Source organism: Dermacentor silvarum, chromosome 10, assembly GCF_013339745.2.
Source record: "Dermacentor silvarum isolate Dsil-2018 chromosome 10, BIME_Dsil_1.4, whole genome shotgun sequence".
Taxonomy (NCBI): domain Eukaryota; kingdom Metazoa; phylum Arthropoda; class Arachnida; order Ixodida; family Ixodidae; genus Dermacentor; species Dermacentor silvarum.
In genome coordinates, this window is record NC_051163.1 from 17,496,209 (window position 1) to 17,512,687 (window position 16,479).

General features: G+C 45.5%; 1 protein-coding gene across 2 annotated transcripts in view; it reads right to left on the bottom strand.

Moving 5' to 3' along the window:
• Window positions 1–691: 691 nt before the first annotated feature.
• The window catches only part of LOC119431099 (ATP-binding cassette sub-family C member 2-like), a 178,854-nt gene continuing 163,066 nt past the window's right edge, over window positions 692–16,479 (bottom strand). For both annotated transcript variants that reach the window (XM_049657787.1, XM_037698577.2), the window contains exons 15-27: window positions 15,566–15,742; window positions 13,866–14,033; window positions 13,216–13,397; window positions 12,582–12,657; window positions 10,525–10,735; window positions 9,594–9,904; window positions 8,496–8,828; window positions 7,657–7,758; window positions 6,843–7,016; window positions 5,344–5,502; window positions 3,976–4,142; window positions 3,086–3,280; window positions 692–1,385 (exon numbers count right to left, since the gene is read on the bottom strand). In XM_049657787.1, the coding sequence (XP_049513744.1) occupies window positions 1,235–1,385; window positions 3,086–3,280; window positions 3,976–4,142; window positions 5,344–5,502; window positions 6,843–7,016; window positions 7,657–7,758; window positions 8,496–8,828; window positions 9,594–9,904; window positions 10,525–10,735; window positions 12,582–12,657; window positions 13,216–13,397; window positions 13,866–14,033; window positions 15,566–15,742 (2,406 nt within the window). In that variant the 3' untranslated portion in view covers window positions 692–1,234. The remainder of the gene's footprint in view (window positions 1,386–3,085; window positions 3,281–3,975; window positions 4,143–5,343; window positions 5,503–6,842; window positions 7,017–7,656; window positions 7,759–8,495; window positions 8,829–9,593; window positions 9,905–10,524; window positions 10,736–12,581; window positions 12,658–13,215; window positions 13,398–13,865; window positions 14,034–15,565; window positions 15,743–16,479) is intronic.

Below are 16,479 nucleotides of genomic sequence, written 5' to 3' on the forward strand. Positions count from 1 at the left end.
CTTCCTGACGCTAGTGCGTCTTTACGAAGATGTATCTGGTTTGTTTTCTTCTGCCGGTAACGTTCTAGCTTTAATGGCTGTCATTTTAACCTTGTCCACGTGCTCGCGTAATTCCCACAATAACGGAACAGATGGCATGATGAGTGTGAACGTGCTAATGAGACGAAAACACCCAGTTACTACCAAAGCATGGAAAGTACGGTTGAAATCATCGACTGTAAAGTACGCGCTTTACCAGTGAAGTTCAGGCAGCTTCGTGGAAGCGCGTGCATGTGTGTTCAAAAATAACATTTTGCACGCAATGTGTAATACTTGAGCGCCGACACAAAATATTTGATTCGCTGCTGTCATTTTATTATTTTTTATTGCTCCCGACCTAGTAATCACGGTATCAGTCCTTTATATATACACTGCTCCAAAATACACGTATCGCCCTTTAAGTCCATTGATTCAAAACGCCAAAAGGCTACTTGACTGCGAGAACATTTGTTTTGACTAGAATTTGAACTAGCGCAATCAGTGTTGGCCCATAGCTAAAACTTATGAGAAGAATTCATAAAATGTAACGCACTGCTTAAAAATTTAGGGCAGCAAGAAGCCGTGATGATGTTTTTTTTCCTTCATTGGCCACTAAACATCCGTGTGGCCCATGGAGCCGTGAGAACAGAAACTGGAAGGTGATGATGATGATAAGACTTTATTAAAATATCAACGGTCATCGGCCTGCTAAGAGTTAGCGAGCCAGGAGAGGTCCACAGGGCCAGCCGTCAATGAGTGCTCCTCCGCACAATTACACCGTGCGGATAACGCCCGACCCTTCAGCAAATGCGCACAGCTCTTTGGGGCCAAAGTTGGCCTCCACTGAGGGACGGATACACTCTTCGAGCTGGTCACTTGCCCCCGATGCTTTCGTCGGAGGGCTGCATGTTTGGGACACTCTCACAGCACGGAAGATAAATACGTTGTAACTGTGCAATATAAGTGAACTTCCACTGCAACCCATCACGAATGACATTGCGAGGCTTGTCCACTTCCTGATGTGGTGCTTGCATGATGATGAAAATGCAGGTAAAATCTAGCTAGGGTGGTTGGCTGGGGTGAGTTGGTGATGCGTGATCTGCGTACAGCGTGCACCAGGACAAGACAGCAAGAAGGAATGGCACAAGCGAAACAGTACTGTCTTGTCCTTGTGTGCGACGTACGCAGCACAAAAAAAACAAAAAAAAAGCACTGATCACAAAGTGGTGCTGATAAGTTCAGGTCGTCTTCGGGCGCTATTGATGCCAGCTTCGATGGCCATGCTGTAGAACACCGATGATTTGTCAGACAGCAGACGTGGCACAGTGTCGAACTCTCTGACTTTGCCATCCTCCAGGACGAGTATTCTGCAGATAAACAATTTCTCTGATTGAATATTGTATGACGGAATATGGAAGAAATACAAGACGGGGTCGCTCGAAACATGTGAAAGCGCACAAGCTACAACCCTTAAACAATACCAGCGTTCCGTGCAGTCGAATTTGTCGACAATGATGCCTGCTATTCAAGTACGTGTGAAAGAAAATGGCCACGCAAGGGAACGTTCTTTGACGTTCTTGAAACGAGTACGCGATGGCTGCTGTGAATAAAACAATGTACACCCAGCAACATTTGTTACCATTGAGAAGGACATTTAGACAAATATTAGAGTTAGCTTTATCGGGCTCTGAGACCAAAAAAGACGAAACATTGTTCGCACACGCAAAGCGGAGCTTTCCCGTATTCTCCAACGCCGTCCAAGAAGTTAGCAGAACAAAATGGTTTAGCACGAACACATAACACGACTGCTCAAGACTGCTCTTTACTAAGTGTGAAATTGATCTTTTTTTTTTTTTTGCTTGGTAACAATAAAAAAAAGCACTTATGTTTCCTTCGTTTAATCGATTCAGAGTTCGTTAGTTCTGCGTCATTTTTTTGAAAAGATGAATTAAAGAGATGGGGAGCTGTACAAGGCTTATTATCTCCCATTTATCGCCTTCCAAGAACACTCACAATAAGTAGCTCTTTACGGTGAACCTATCACGACAAGATAGTAATCAGACTCCCCGTCCATTGGCAGGCTAGAAGGGCGAAAAGTCTCAAACAAAACAGACACCACACATGGTAATTAACATATTCCTCCCACCTAGCGCTACAGCAACACCTCCAACGTCAGGTTGTTCGAATAATCACTCACAGTCCATACTACACACCTACCTTTCCTATTTTCAGAGAGCTTAAACTTTTTCCGTTGATTAACGTCAATGCACTTACCCTAGGTAGTACGGCTTACAGCCTACTTCACAATCGTAACATTTTGGCCATTATAGACACTGTTAGACAGCGCGTTATAGACAGCGCATACTCAAATTCAAGAAAAGTCGTCTTGTCAGGGAGGCCCGTATTTCTTATGCTGCAAAACGCGGTGCAGAGCACGAGTGTGCGTTGCCGCGAAGTCAAACGGCGCAAAACTTGTGCGATGCAAAAGGACGTGAACAGTTCATTGCGCGTCAATTAGAAATAAAATAAAATCGTTCCTATCGTGTGTTTCTATAAGTAGCATTTATTGGAAGCATTTTAACAGATCACCGTTTAGTGTATATTCCGACAAGGAATTGGTCAGCCGTCTTTTTAATCACACCTGATCGTCCCTACTCCACAGACCCGTTGATATGGTCGGTTAGTTGGCCTTAAGTAAAATGGCACAATCTACTATAGGGACTAGGCCAAGAATTGGGCAGTAGAAAAGAACCCCTAACATGGGTCTTCACCTGTGCTTGCCTTGGCTATGAATCATACCCTTTATGTACCTTTGCTTCACACCTCTTCCGCCTCTTATTCTCAATGCCACTCCCACCCCCTTCCCAGGGGGCCGTATTGCTTTTCCGGCGCCACCATTAAATTTCGCCATCACATATTGGCACTTTGACCAAAACTTCTCTTTCCGGTGTAACTCCCGTTACAATAAAGCGGTATCTATAACTACAATTTTGGCACCCCTATGTTGGCTCTAGTAGGAGGCTGAAACGAACGGTTTGGCAGTGGCTTCGCACCGTTCGCGTCTTACCTGTCATAGTCGAGGACGGTGTGCAGGCGATGCGCGATGGTGAAGAGCGTGCACTGCGCAAAGGCGTCCCTCAGCGCCACCTGGATGAGCTGGTCGGTGTCTCCGTCCATCTGTGATGTGGCCTCGTCCAGGAGAAGGATCTTCGTTCCTCGAAGCAAAGCCCGCGCCAGACATACCAGCTGCCGTTGGCCCACGCTGAAAACGATGCGCCACGCAATGATGTGACTTTCAAACTTAGTTGAAAAAGCCGACTCGAGAGGTGATAATATATAAGCAGGAATTTGAACTATAAAGCGCATGATTATAAATCGGAGACTGTAGCTGCAAACTCTACCCCAGAATGTGCTGTCTCGAGTGATTGATGACGTTTTACCGCTCCAAATGAACACGCGGGCAATTAGTGGGGAGCTCCGAGTTAGTCTCAGACACCTGTGGTTCTTTCACGTGCACCTAAAATATGCATGATTGGTTTTTTTTTTTCAGTTCCGCCTCCATTATATTGCAGACTGCGCGGCCAGGCAAAGAACGGGCGGAATTGTGCTTAGCAAAGTGCTACCTACCCTCGTCAAGAAATAAAGGTGCTAGTAGCAACTGGTGAAGTTAGGCTATCCAAGCGCCTCGCCTTTTACTCTAGTTAATTAGCATTGGAGATCAAAAAGCAAAGAAGAAAAATTTATTTTAAAAGTATGATAATAAAGAATTCTAGAAAACTAAGTGAAAACGTTAGGTATCAGACCACTACCCATTTTCTTTTTGAGGTCTGTCCTTCAGAAGGTTTATTATGCGCAGTTTTCAGCGGGCCATTGCAACCTGTCGCTTCAGCAATTCTGTCACATGCTAATCGCGTGTTCGAGCAAGGATATGTACAGCATCTTCGTCTGTATACTTGCCTTAGGTTACTGCCTCCATCTGCCGTCTCGAGCAGTAGCCCCTTGGGGTCACCCGAGACGACCTTCGCCAAGTGGGCTCGCTCCAGGCATTGCCATATCTCCCTGTCAGAGTGCGAGTTTGTGGGGTCCAAGTTCATCCGCAGCGTTCCCCTCACCAAGCTGGGATCCTGAAAGTTCATAAACACCGCTGTTTAAAAGTGCCGATACACGGAAATTTGATGCATATTTCGTTCTTTCACACCATCTTTTATCAACATGGCTTACCGCAATCTGTACCACTATTAATAATTTCATAAACAAATTAAAATTGACTGTCCTATTTCGAGCTCGTGCAATGCGACCCTTCCAGTAGGGTTTTCCGCAGACAGACTAACTTTTGGAAACGTGAGCGGTGTTTTGTACTTTTGCTTTTATACTATTTTTCATTTATACCCCTGGACTTACATCTATGCCCCCGGTTTCTGAATTTAGCACTGACTTCTTAAACTTAAAAGTTTTTTTTTTTGTTTTTATATCGAGTGTTGAATGATTTTTCAATATTGTCAAGATATTGTTGAAATTATCGAAAGGGTCAAGGGATATATTCCTTCATTGTTAAGCCTGACTTCCACAACAAGTTCACGGGTCCATATTTATTACTTTAACAGCAACATATCTAGCTTCTAAAGGTGTGTTTTATGTATAGTGTGCATAAGGCGTAAGCATGGAGGGAGAAATCATTCTAGGAGCGATCATTACGTCCCGTGGCCAACCTTCGCAAGCCATCTCAAGCTCCATGAGGACACCCCCTTCGCCTTTTCTCTCTCAAAAACTTGACCCTACACGTGACCTGCGCTCCACGGACTCGGTCCAGTGTTCTTGGTTCCCGGTAGGTTTTAATGTCGGGTCCTTTGCCAACCACCTACGTATAAATCTTCCTTCAATACACCTGTGTAACATAAGTGGTTTATTGCAACGTATACATATATCGCCTTCGTTATTACTGCGAGTGAAGCAGCCGCAGGTTGCAGTTGAATCTGTTGTGTTTTCGTAAAACCGTTCGCTGAGCTCGGCTATAATGTGGTTGTGGAAGGCACTAAAGATTATTGCGACAGATCACGTGTTGGACCGACTTTATTGGCTTCAACGTTGTTACGCAATGCTCTTTCCCAGTTCTTCATTGATCGACGTATGCAAGTGTGAAAAATCTGGGCCCGAATTCACAAAAGCATCTTACGCTAGAATTGTTCGTAAGAAAGAATTTCAGCGAATCTCGATGCAGGACATAATATCATCTAAGGCGGCCGTCCAATGGCAAAGAGCACTAACGAAAGAACAGCTTTGTGAATCTGGCCCCTGAATTGCAACGCACTTTCTGCGTTCGGTCACCTGAGGTATGACGGTGATGCTTCGACGCAGTTTCCGAAGAGGCACTCCCGCTACGTCCACGCTGTCGATCAGGATGCGGCCCTCTGATGCTCTGAGCATGCGCAGTAAGGCGAGCACTAGCGATGACTTTCCGGCCCCCGTGCGCCCCACAACTCCAACCTGGAATTAGAGAATGAAAAATTTTACATTACATTACCATTTACCTACCATACCTTTAGAGTTTAACATATTTATCCTGTCGCAGCGAGTGCTTTGAAAAACGAGACTGACCTGTTATCGGCATGAAGGACACCCACCTTACTGCGATATATCATAATGAAACGATTCCGACAAGGTTCAACACACAGAACAACAAATACGAGACTGAAGAGGTGAAGCACAACGCGCAGGCCAAGAGCTTATCCTGTTTAGTCTCGTTCCTCCGTGGACGTCCTTGTTCGAGTTGTTTCACTAGTTCATACCGCCATAAGGTGAAACTTCACCAACTAGCCTAATTTCAAGCATTGTTGAAGGACATCTAGCGAAACACCACTGACAACTTTCGCTTTGTTGGTTCGTTACTTTTGCTGCCACGGGGTTTGGTTGCAGTTATGAGACTTTGCACACATGCATAATAATTACGAGTTCTTGCATCCTTACACTCAATACATTGCTTAAAAATGATCAATTTGCGAAGTCACAAATCCGTTTCAAGTCACAAGGACGAATTTCCGGCAAATCGACCTTCTATACCATCATTCGCATGCTGGCTTCACCGCAACACTCGCAGCTGCCGTAGACAGTGGCGCCAGACGTCCCTCGTGTAGGTTTAGAAGAGCCTATGTTATCAGGGCCGGCATAATGTAAAGTGTCCTTCCACTCGATTCCATGCCACTGGTATCTTACACCGTAACCGGCCGGCTGATTACACTGATAACGAGGGTGTAGCAGCGCTCGGACAACCCGCCACTGTAGTATAATGGCTATGACGTCATGCTGCTGGGCTCGAGGTCGCGGGTTCGATCCCGACAGCGCCGGCCGCATTTCTACGAGGCGTGAAATGCACGAACGCTCGTGTGCTTGTATTTAGGTGCACGTTAAAGATCTCCAGGTGGTCAAAATTAATCCCGAGTCCTCCCTATACGGCGTGCCTCATGATCATATCGTGATTATGGCACGTAAAAACTCATAATTTTCCATTTTTTTAGCACTAGGACCAATGAGGAAGCGCGAAAAGGAACAGCATTAGAATACATAGTTGCATAATCCCGACCGTGGTATCCATCTTTAACGAGACAATTACGGTATTTTTTCCGCAGATGATGACTGCCCTGCAAGCCTCACCAAAAGCAATATACGATGTTAAATGACCACGCAAGTCTGACATCTTTCTTCAGCACGTGTAGCAAATCTAGCCGGTGTCACTGAAAAAAAAATTGTTTTGCTGCGTAATTTAAGTGAGCTTTGTTACGTAGTAAGCAAGACAAGCAGTGGGTAGTATGCCACTCGATAACGCTTACCTTCTCCTTAGGATTCACAACCAACGTGACACCATTAAGAACGTTGGGCAGGAGTCCAGGCCGGTAGGATGCCGAGTAGCTTTGGAATTCGACCTTGCCTTCGCTGGGCCAGCTTAACAGGATCTTGTCAACTGCGGCTCTCTGTTCTTCGCCCCAGGTAGGCGGCAGGTCGTCCTGTACGACAGACAGGGCAGAGCTGATGACGACATAAGAACAAACTAAGGAACAGCGATGAAACCCTTCTGACAAATACTGCCAACAGAAACTTGACCAGCAGGATTCCTTGGAGGCAACGACCGCAGTTTTCTCGCGACGCTAGATAAATGTGACGTACGTATCCCGAGTGTTCACCAAATCCCAATTAATGGCTAAAACTTACTCGCGTATTGAAAAACGGTCCTCGATTCGAAACTGCCGCCACTCCGCCGAGTTGAGCACAGTGCCACCCCTCGAGTGAAGAAGACGCTACTCGTACGAACTGCCGGGGAGAGTTACAGCACGGCCTCCATAATTTGCGCGCGCCGGCTGGGTTTGCCGACGCGCGCAAATCTCGGAGGCCATAATTATAGAAGCGCAGCGATCATTTTTGTCGAGGGGCGGCGCAACCATCTATTTTCTTAGTCTAGGTGGAGTGCTGAATGGAGGATCGTCCTAGAATACGGGAGTTAGTTCTGTGAGCTAGAGGTGAAACAGCCTTCTGTGAGTATAATTTACGATGTGCTACTGTTTTCAGCGCGAGCGCATGCTGGCATTTATTCTTTTAAACAAGAAGAGTTTTGCACGCACGCCAACGCTGTACGCAAGCTATACATACCTCTGGCGGAAGCTCGGTGTACTCGACGCAGCGCTCAAAGGAGACGATCATTTGCAGCACGTTGAACAGCATCACACACAGTGTCATCAACGCCAAGGGAACCTGTGAGTAACAAGAAAAAAAAGTATTTAAATGTTGTCTCATTTCTACCTGCTTCCATATTTTTACCAGCCGGAAATTCTGGGGAAGCACTACTAGCCGAGACGCTATTAACCGGACTTAAGCTGGTGCTGATTAGAACTCAGTTCAACGCACGCGCATCTGTTAACGGTATCTCTCGGTGATACCTATTCACGGTATAGATACCTATGCGAGCCAAGAGATAACTATTTTTCAGTATATTCCGAGACTGTTGCAAAAAGGATGATGCAAGCGTTTCGTGATTATCTAGCGCCGGAAAGCAGACGGACATCTGGGACAATTATTTACGAACAGCTACGATTGCTGGGTGCATCACATCAGCTACCACGAAACACTGCTTATGCCTTAATAACGCAAGTCTTCCTCGCAAAGAAAAATAAGCACTATGCGTTACTTTCAATTGATATAGTTTGTGAGCGAAAAGAACTTCAATAGTTTTATTTGCACGGTCATATAAACACCTTAAGTACGATGCCACAATACAATATCAAACAAGCCGAAGCCAGCACGTGTCCTATAAGATGGCCTGTCTCCCCTTACCCCTTCCCCAGTGCAGGGTAGCAAACTGGATATTTATCTTCCGGTTAACCTCCCCGCCTTTCGCATCTCATTTATCTCTCTCTATATAAGATAGCATTCTATGAAACAAGAGAGAACAGCAGAAGAAAAAGCATAACCAATCAAGCATGCTTGCTCACCGACGTAGCCGAGCTCAGCGCCAGGCCGAGACTGCTGGGGTCTGGTCCGTCAGGTCCGGCGAACACCGTGTTGGCCAGGAGCGTACACACGACGACCACGAATCCCGACGTCGACGTGAGCGTGCGCGTGAAGCGATACGCGGTGCCGAAGCTCGAATAGCCGCGCATGGTTTCGTCCGTGAGGCGGCAAAAGTGTCTCCGGAACCGGTCGGCCACGCCGTACGTTCGCACGCTGCTCAGCGCGTCTACGGTCTCGGTGACGTGTTGCAGCATGCGAGATACCGCCACGCTCTCGGAGAAGCGAGCGCAGTGTGACGCCTTTACGGCCAGGTTCTGCGGGGAGAAATCTACTGCGTTACATTCTGGCTGTGAAAATCAAAATGTCGTGCACATAGAAACCATTCCCCTCTGACCTAGATCGCGACAGCACCCTGATAAGTTCGCTAGCGCTTCGACAAGGAGCCCAGTTAAACCATTCAGTGACTAATTCAATTAAAGGTTAGCTAAGTCAATGGATTAGAACACTGCCACCAGAAGCGCAATAATGCAATGTTCACTAAGCACCCGAGGTTTGCCATATTGCAATTGATTTGGCATGCTAACTTATAGCTCATTGCATCGTTAACCCAATGGGTGAAGACATAAATACGAAAAGTTTACGATCAGCTTGCAAGTAACAATATTCTGGTGTATTCACAGCTTCTATATACCGGTGTACAGTCGAGAGCAAAAAGTATAACCACTACGGCATCCGCAAAAAAAAAAAAAAAAAAAAAAAATCACCTAGCAGTCGCGCAACGTAAATTTGCCTCGGTATATATTGCATTGGTTGACCAAGCGCCCATATGGTGTACCACTTGATTTCAGCCTGCCGGCTTAGACTATTTAAAAAAAAAGTTTTTTTTTCGCGTTACTTGTGGTTTTCAAAGTTTTGCTCGGGACAGTACATTAACATGTACAATCGGCATAGCTGGTGCGTTGCTTAAAATACATTACGGTTTTCTTAGACAGCCTTCTACTGAACTTTCTTGAAAGGATGTGGGTCAGTGCCACCCTGCTTCAATTTGAACTTAATTATGATGAAAATGTCAAACTGACCATTCCGTATCCGGCCAGCACGGTGGCGACAGCCGTGACACCCAGCACTATGGGCGACTGGGTTCCGATGACCGCTATCTTGGCGACTGTGATGAGCGTGTTCTGAACGCTTTGCTTGCCGCTTAGAAACGTTCGCGAGTCGATAAAGTCGATGTCAGCCGAGAATCGGTTCAGTATCCTCCCGCGCGGAGAAGCGTCAAAGAAGGACACTGGACTGCGAAGCACGTGGTCGAGCATCTCCTTATGCAGCGAGCGTGACAGTCGCTTCGCGGACAGGCTCAGCAGGACGCTCCCCACAATACGGAGGGCCACTGCGACAGGAAAGTGTTATGACGTCGTCAGTGGCTTCCTCGACTGTCTGAGTAATGTTATGCTCACTGCGCTGTGTCATCGAGCATTATTAACAAATATTGCTACAAACCCTTCGCAGATCTTAGCGTCTCCCTACCTAAGCCACAAGGACATCCCTCGATGTCAAGCTCATTCGTTCAAAGCACGTTTCGAAAGATGTCTTCTCGCAGATCTACTATTTATACCGTTATAACATCGATCAACCTAACTGCAAATCTTCTTATAGCAAGAAGACGCTTCACGAATTTTCAGTATACAATAGCCTTGAGGCACGCAAGGTCGCCTGCAAATAAAACGGCGACAATGTCTTTTATGACTAGTTTCCCACTATAAGGTTCGTGCTGAATAATGGCAGCTATAAAATTTCCTACTTCTCCGATCAAAGATCCTATAGGCTGTCTCTTCAGAATTAAATCGGCAAAGCACAAAACACGTAAGATTTTTATGGGCGAAAAAATCGCCAAATTGCACTGTTACATTCAACTATGCCACGTCATTTCCCTCCTTTCCTCTTTTTCGCCGCTAAGTAGTGACGTAATCAGCCTTACGGTATATTAATGCAGACTTTGAAGAAGCGTACCGTCTATGATGCACAATGATACCAGCACTTGAACCCAAGGCAGTTGTTCGAATGTTGAGCCCGTGGCTGCGCGGCTCGAAGCGTCCGTCCACTCCTTGATCCAGATCTGCTCAAACGCGAAGGCACACGCTGCTGCCAGGAACACGAGCACCCCGACGAGCGCAGGCCACTGAGCCAGGCGCAGCAGAATGCGCAGAAGCTGCCAACCTGTCTGAAATAAAATGAAATCAAAAAGAAAAGCTGGCAAATATGTCCCATGGCGGGAAGTAGCTCCTTTTCACGGAGCTCTTTTTCAGACAATAAGTAATCATGCAGGCATGCACGCCATACTTTTCTACTCATATTCGTCCAGCGACTGGAGCGCGAACCTCGTCCCATTGCAGTCGTTGACTTTGGGACCCTCGTCTGCATACTATCTTTTACGTAATCATTGTATTGAATGGATGATAATAATGCGAACTGAACTGAATTCTTGCCTACCGAATTGTGAAATTGCATTGCCTCGAGTACGTCTGATTGATTTGTTTTCTGGTATTTCACGCAAACAGGTGCACCACTTGCAACTCACCACAAATGCATGAAAAACTCTGTTCAATGCCCAAAGAAGTCATCAACATATATCCTTCGATGAACAGCAAGCTTCCATAGCAAGATATATCTATTTCAGTTTGCTCTACACATCATGGAACATTCGCAAGAGCGCGTGACAGCACTGCAGCGAGTAAGTTATCTGTAATATCACTGTATGTACTCCCCCGCAAGGGAACAGAGTTGCGCGTTCGTTTGCACCTGCCGCTCGCGCCCCTATTCGCCAAAGAATGGGACACGTGTGTTGAATGCATTCTTTCATGCAGAAAAGCGATCTTCACGGCTGCGCTGCCACCTGACGCACCAGCGCCACCTGCCGCGCCCACCAGTTTGCATTACGAAAAAAAAATCTGGGGCTCAACGTATACCAGAACCACCATATGAATAAAGGCACGCCGTAGCGGGACTGAGGATTGTTTTAGGCCAGCTGGGGTTCTTTAACCTGCACGAAGTGCACGGTACACAAGCGTTTTCCCATTCCGCCCACTTCGGAATGCGGCCGTCGTGGCCGGACTCGAACCCACAACCTCGAGTTCAGCCGCCCAACGAAATAGACAATGAGCAACGGCGGCGGGTCCAGTTGGCAGTCCTGGCAGTGTATTTCGCGTTTCGGTGATTGTCACGTCTGTTGGTGCACTTTCGCCGGGCATCTATTTAATTATTCCAACACGCGGTGTCACGATTAGTAGCTTTCTTTAAAGATTGGTGCTTCCGAGCGCCACTAAGCTGCTGCTGTGACTGAGCGCTGGACTCAAAATTACACAGACTGGGCGGAAAACGGAAAACACCTAGGAGGGCAGCATAATATAGTTCGACAAAGTTCCGAGTACAGCCATCTCCGTCTCCGCGATGTATACCTCGATCTACGCAGCATTCTCGTTAGGCCTACTCGCTTTTCTTGCAGTGAGGAAGAGCCAAACAGAGTTTCCAATGCTGCCATTTTAAGGTCACTTCTCTCACGGCTAGAAGAGGAGAAACTCATGGATTAAGTAGTCAGTAAATTAAGGTGACACCACGTGTGTCCGCTACGCGTACAAGTACAGACAGTAAGTTTGACAAGTGTCTTTGTGCATTTATGTGTGTGCGTTTAGTTACTCGCTAACTTCTACTTCCACTTTTTCCCCTAGCCTTCCACTGCTCTCTGCTTTCGATTTCTTCTTTTTCAATTGGCTCATGTGCATCTGCAATATGAGCTTGCTGCCAGAAAATTGAGCATGAACTTTAACCAAGCGATCGCCTCTCATTTGAACCCTCTAATTCAAATGTCTGACAAGCTCATTGGCCCTACTCTGAATTGTCATACAATGAGGGCAATATGCAAGCTTCAAGTAACAAGTAATGTTTTTCATGCAGACCGATCGAGTAACTCGCACATTTCCAGAAAATGTTAGGACCATGTCTACGATTAAAAATTCTTTTACCTGTTGTAAAAAGTTCAGAATAAAAAAATAAAAGGTGTCCATTCTCACTTTTGAGGAACTGCCCAGCTCTTCTTGAGTTATTCGCCCAACTGTGTCATTTTCTTCCATCTCTTCGTTAGCAGAGCTGAAAAATAAAGGCGACATATTTTAACGTTACCGTACATGTCGATGACTAGAATCAGAAAATGTTTTAAAGCGATCGAAGTTGTTTTTTTTTCGGCTCTTCGCCCCACATTGCGTAGACACTTGGGTAGCCGAATATACTGGGCCGACCCTGGAGATAGAGCTCGGCCGGTACTGCAGAATTTGTTAAAGGCTGCAATTTTACAGGTCAATCATAAATCAGCGCAAGGCATGTGTACTCGTAACGATTTTAATGTGTCTTCTAAGGAGGGCCGATACTGGAGGCAGTGCCACGTCACTGCACGCACACGCCTTATTAGCACCATATATATATGTTACACCAACTCACCCACATCAAGCTCCTGCTGCCTCATATTATTAACCAGTAAAGCTAACTTTTCAGCGTCCCCCAGCAGCATAACTCACCAGGTATACTGGACAGCTATCGTGCGACTTTGACAATCGCCCTACACTGTTTTAAGCCCGTTTTTAACAAATAAACTGAATCCAAACTCAAAGTCCATAAGACGTTGAATGTAAGTAAAGCCGATATTCGCACCCAGTTTTGCTTTGATCTCGTGATCTGCGCTGTTCGAGAGCTTCTCGGAAGTTCCTCGGTGATTCCGGGTCGGTGACAAGATCTTCAAGTTGGTCGTACACCCTGATACGCTTTCCGTCAACCAGAACCAGCTTGTCCATATTGTGCAAATAGTGCCCTTGGTTGCAGACCATGATTCGTGTCTGCAAAGTAATTGGCCAACAATTGAACGGCACACTCATAAAACAGCGTATGGAAGGACGGGAGCCAAGAAATGTTTCATGGAAGCGCTATGCCCGATTCTGGAGGACCAGCGCGCATACGAAGCACGCAGACAAAAAAAGCACCACAGATACATCGCGATGTAAAGCGATTTGCACCATTCAGGATGTTTGCTGTCTATAACTCACACATTTACACCTTCATGCGTATAAGGGTGTGGGTTATAAATTTCAACCCTTAAATAAACTTACTGGTGGAAATCGGCTTACAGTGCACAATGTGTGTGCCGCTATTTTCTGTGTGCTTCGTCTAAGCGCTGGTACTACCGAATCTGGACTATGTTACACCAATAGGTGCAGGTTTGTGCCCAAATGGAAGCGATATTTGCGAATGAAAATCAAGGAACTACGTACTAAGCAGATGGAAGTGATTTCAAAGGCATATATTACCTTATTGCTGAGCATACCACGATTTCCGATGACCTCCCTGAACACTCGGCTGCCCACGACGGGATCGAGAGCACTGAGAGGGTCATCAAGCAAGTAGATGTCACTCTGGCTGTAAACAGCGCGGGCCAATGAAATGCGCTGCTTTTGACCTCCGCTCAGGTTCGTACCCTGCATCAATATCGGCGAAGGGTAAGGCAGTGAACTATTTATTTTTATAAAGAAATACAGGCTACGTAAAACGCACTAACAAATATTTTCAGCCTGTATACGAAGATTGAAGTTTTAAATGGAGCTGTTTCTGTTCCTCGATGTTTCAAAAGAAAGTAGCCACAATAATTAAGCTTATCTCTAGCTGAATATGGTCGTATGAACTTTCTTTCAATGATAATGCATCATGCACAATGTTGAATTCCAGAACGTATTCGACTACACAGTCTGCATAATTTATTAGGTCATTTTAACAGTTGTATGAGTGCAGCATTCCCAGTCCTTGCATAATTCATAATTTCGAAGTGACTGAACATGGGGAACACGAAAAGAAACTATCGTTCAATGGACGTTTGTTGACACTGCGAGCATGTGGAGAATACCTTTGCGCACATAGACTATCTTACGCAAACGTTGGTGCGCCGGTGTTTTGAGCTCTTAACACTGCCATTTTCTAATTCTAACATTCAAATGGAAGGTACTACAGTGGGTTCGTGTGGATGAAATGGTTGTGCGGACAAGTTCGGTGTTTCACGACCATGTAATTTCTACGTCACTGCGCAGAAGTTGGGAAACTGTTCACGTAACAGCCCAATATGGCGGAACCCATAAATCGAATATATTATCGTCGAAATAGAATTATAAGCAAGTAGAAATCTAAAATGCTGTCTGGCGGAGGCCCTGCTGACATATCCGTTATTACGCAAAGCACAAGTCTACACGAGAAACTTACAATTTCTTTTTCTGACCGCAGGCTCAGAAATGAAGTGAGGTGAATCGTATACAATATATATACAAGGAGTCCCACCTATCAGGCAGCATGATTTAAAAAAAGAGGAACGGCGTTACGCGAAGCCAACCTAGTGAATATTGTTTCCAGTACAGTGGAGTAGCCGCAAGTAATTTTTTTGTTACTGAGATTTGATTAATTATTTGTAAATAATTATCTAACTCGAGAAGTACTGTCCTAATTATCAAAGTGACAATGAGAAGATTGTAGAGCAACATGAAAAACTCCCGATACAGCTTTCCGTTGCTCAATACGTGCTGCATAAATGTGTTTTTCCGAGTGTGAAAGAAGTCCGCGAATAGACGCAGAATTGCCGCACGACTGGCCGCTCGAGGCACTTTGCGTGTATTCGCGGGCTTCTTTCATGCTCGGAAAAACACTTTTATGTAGCACGTATTGAGCAACGGAAAGTTATATCGGGAGTTTTCCATGTTGCTCTGCAACTTTCTCATTGACACTTTGATAATTAGGGCAGTATTTCTCGAGTTAGATAATTAATTACAATTAATCAATTAAACCTCAGTAACGAAAAAAATACTGGCGGCTACTCCAGCTGTACTGGAAACAATACGCACTAGGTTTGCCTCGCGTAACGCCGTTCCTTTTTTTTTAAATCGTGCTGCGGGATAGCTGGGACACCCTGTATATAGGACTTTGCAAGTGTCCTAAAGTTCTATTACTTTATTCTGTTATCAATCCATACCTTCTCGCCGACTTCGGTCATGTCTCCGGATGGCAGCTTGTTGATGTCATTCATCAGTTGGCAGCTCCGAATCACTTGCTCGTAGAAAACAGGGTCCATCGGTTTTCCGTAAAGAATGTTATCCCTAATTGTCATGTTGTGCACGTTTGGCAGCTGCGGCGCAAAAGCAACTCGACCCTGAAAGTTGGAAATGACGTTCAAATTCATTGTATTTTGTGCTTTGCGCGGCCTAAGAGTGATAATTCTCTATGAAAGAATTGAGAAGTCCTTTAGAAAGAAAGGCTACCTTCGGGGCACTCATTTTCTGAGGGCAGCGAAAAACATCCTAAAAAATTTCCAAGTTGCTCTCTGTAGAACCAGACTGGGCTCTAGCTTTCAAAAAACCTTGTTCTTTCTCTAACACCTTGAAATGTGTAAGCAGTGATTTGACCAATAGCCAACAAGCTATCTGCAATGACATTTAGGTATAGGCCACAACATCCCAAGTTTTACTATGTAAAACCTATATTGGAATGCTCTTAGCACTATCGGCTGAAATTTTGTTTTCTCTTCATCGCTAGTGCTTCAACACGCAGAAGCACTTGCGCATTATCATTCAGCAGTGCTCATAAAGGTCCTCGTACCATTCTTGCGTGCCTAACCCCGTCATTGACAACTCCTGGTTTGCATGGGCGATCAGCCGCCTTGGCTCGTTTCTCATCCTCCACTGTTCCGCTTGCATTAGTTCTCATCCGTTCCCCTTTCATTCTCCTACAACAGCGATTCCCGGCGTTCACCGAATCCCACGAATCAATCTTTAGTCTATGAACGTTTTGTAGTTTGTGGAGAAGCAATGAAATGGTTACCAACGCTTCCAACTATATCCGAATAAGTAATTCGTTTAGACGAATGGCAACCACGAGTGTACATTGACA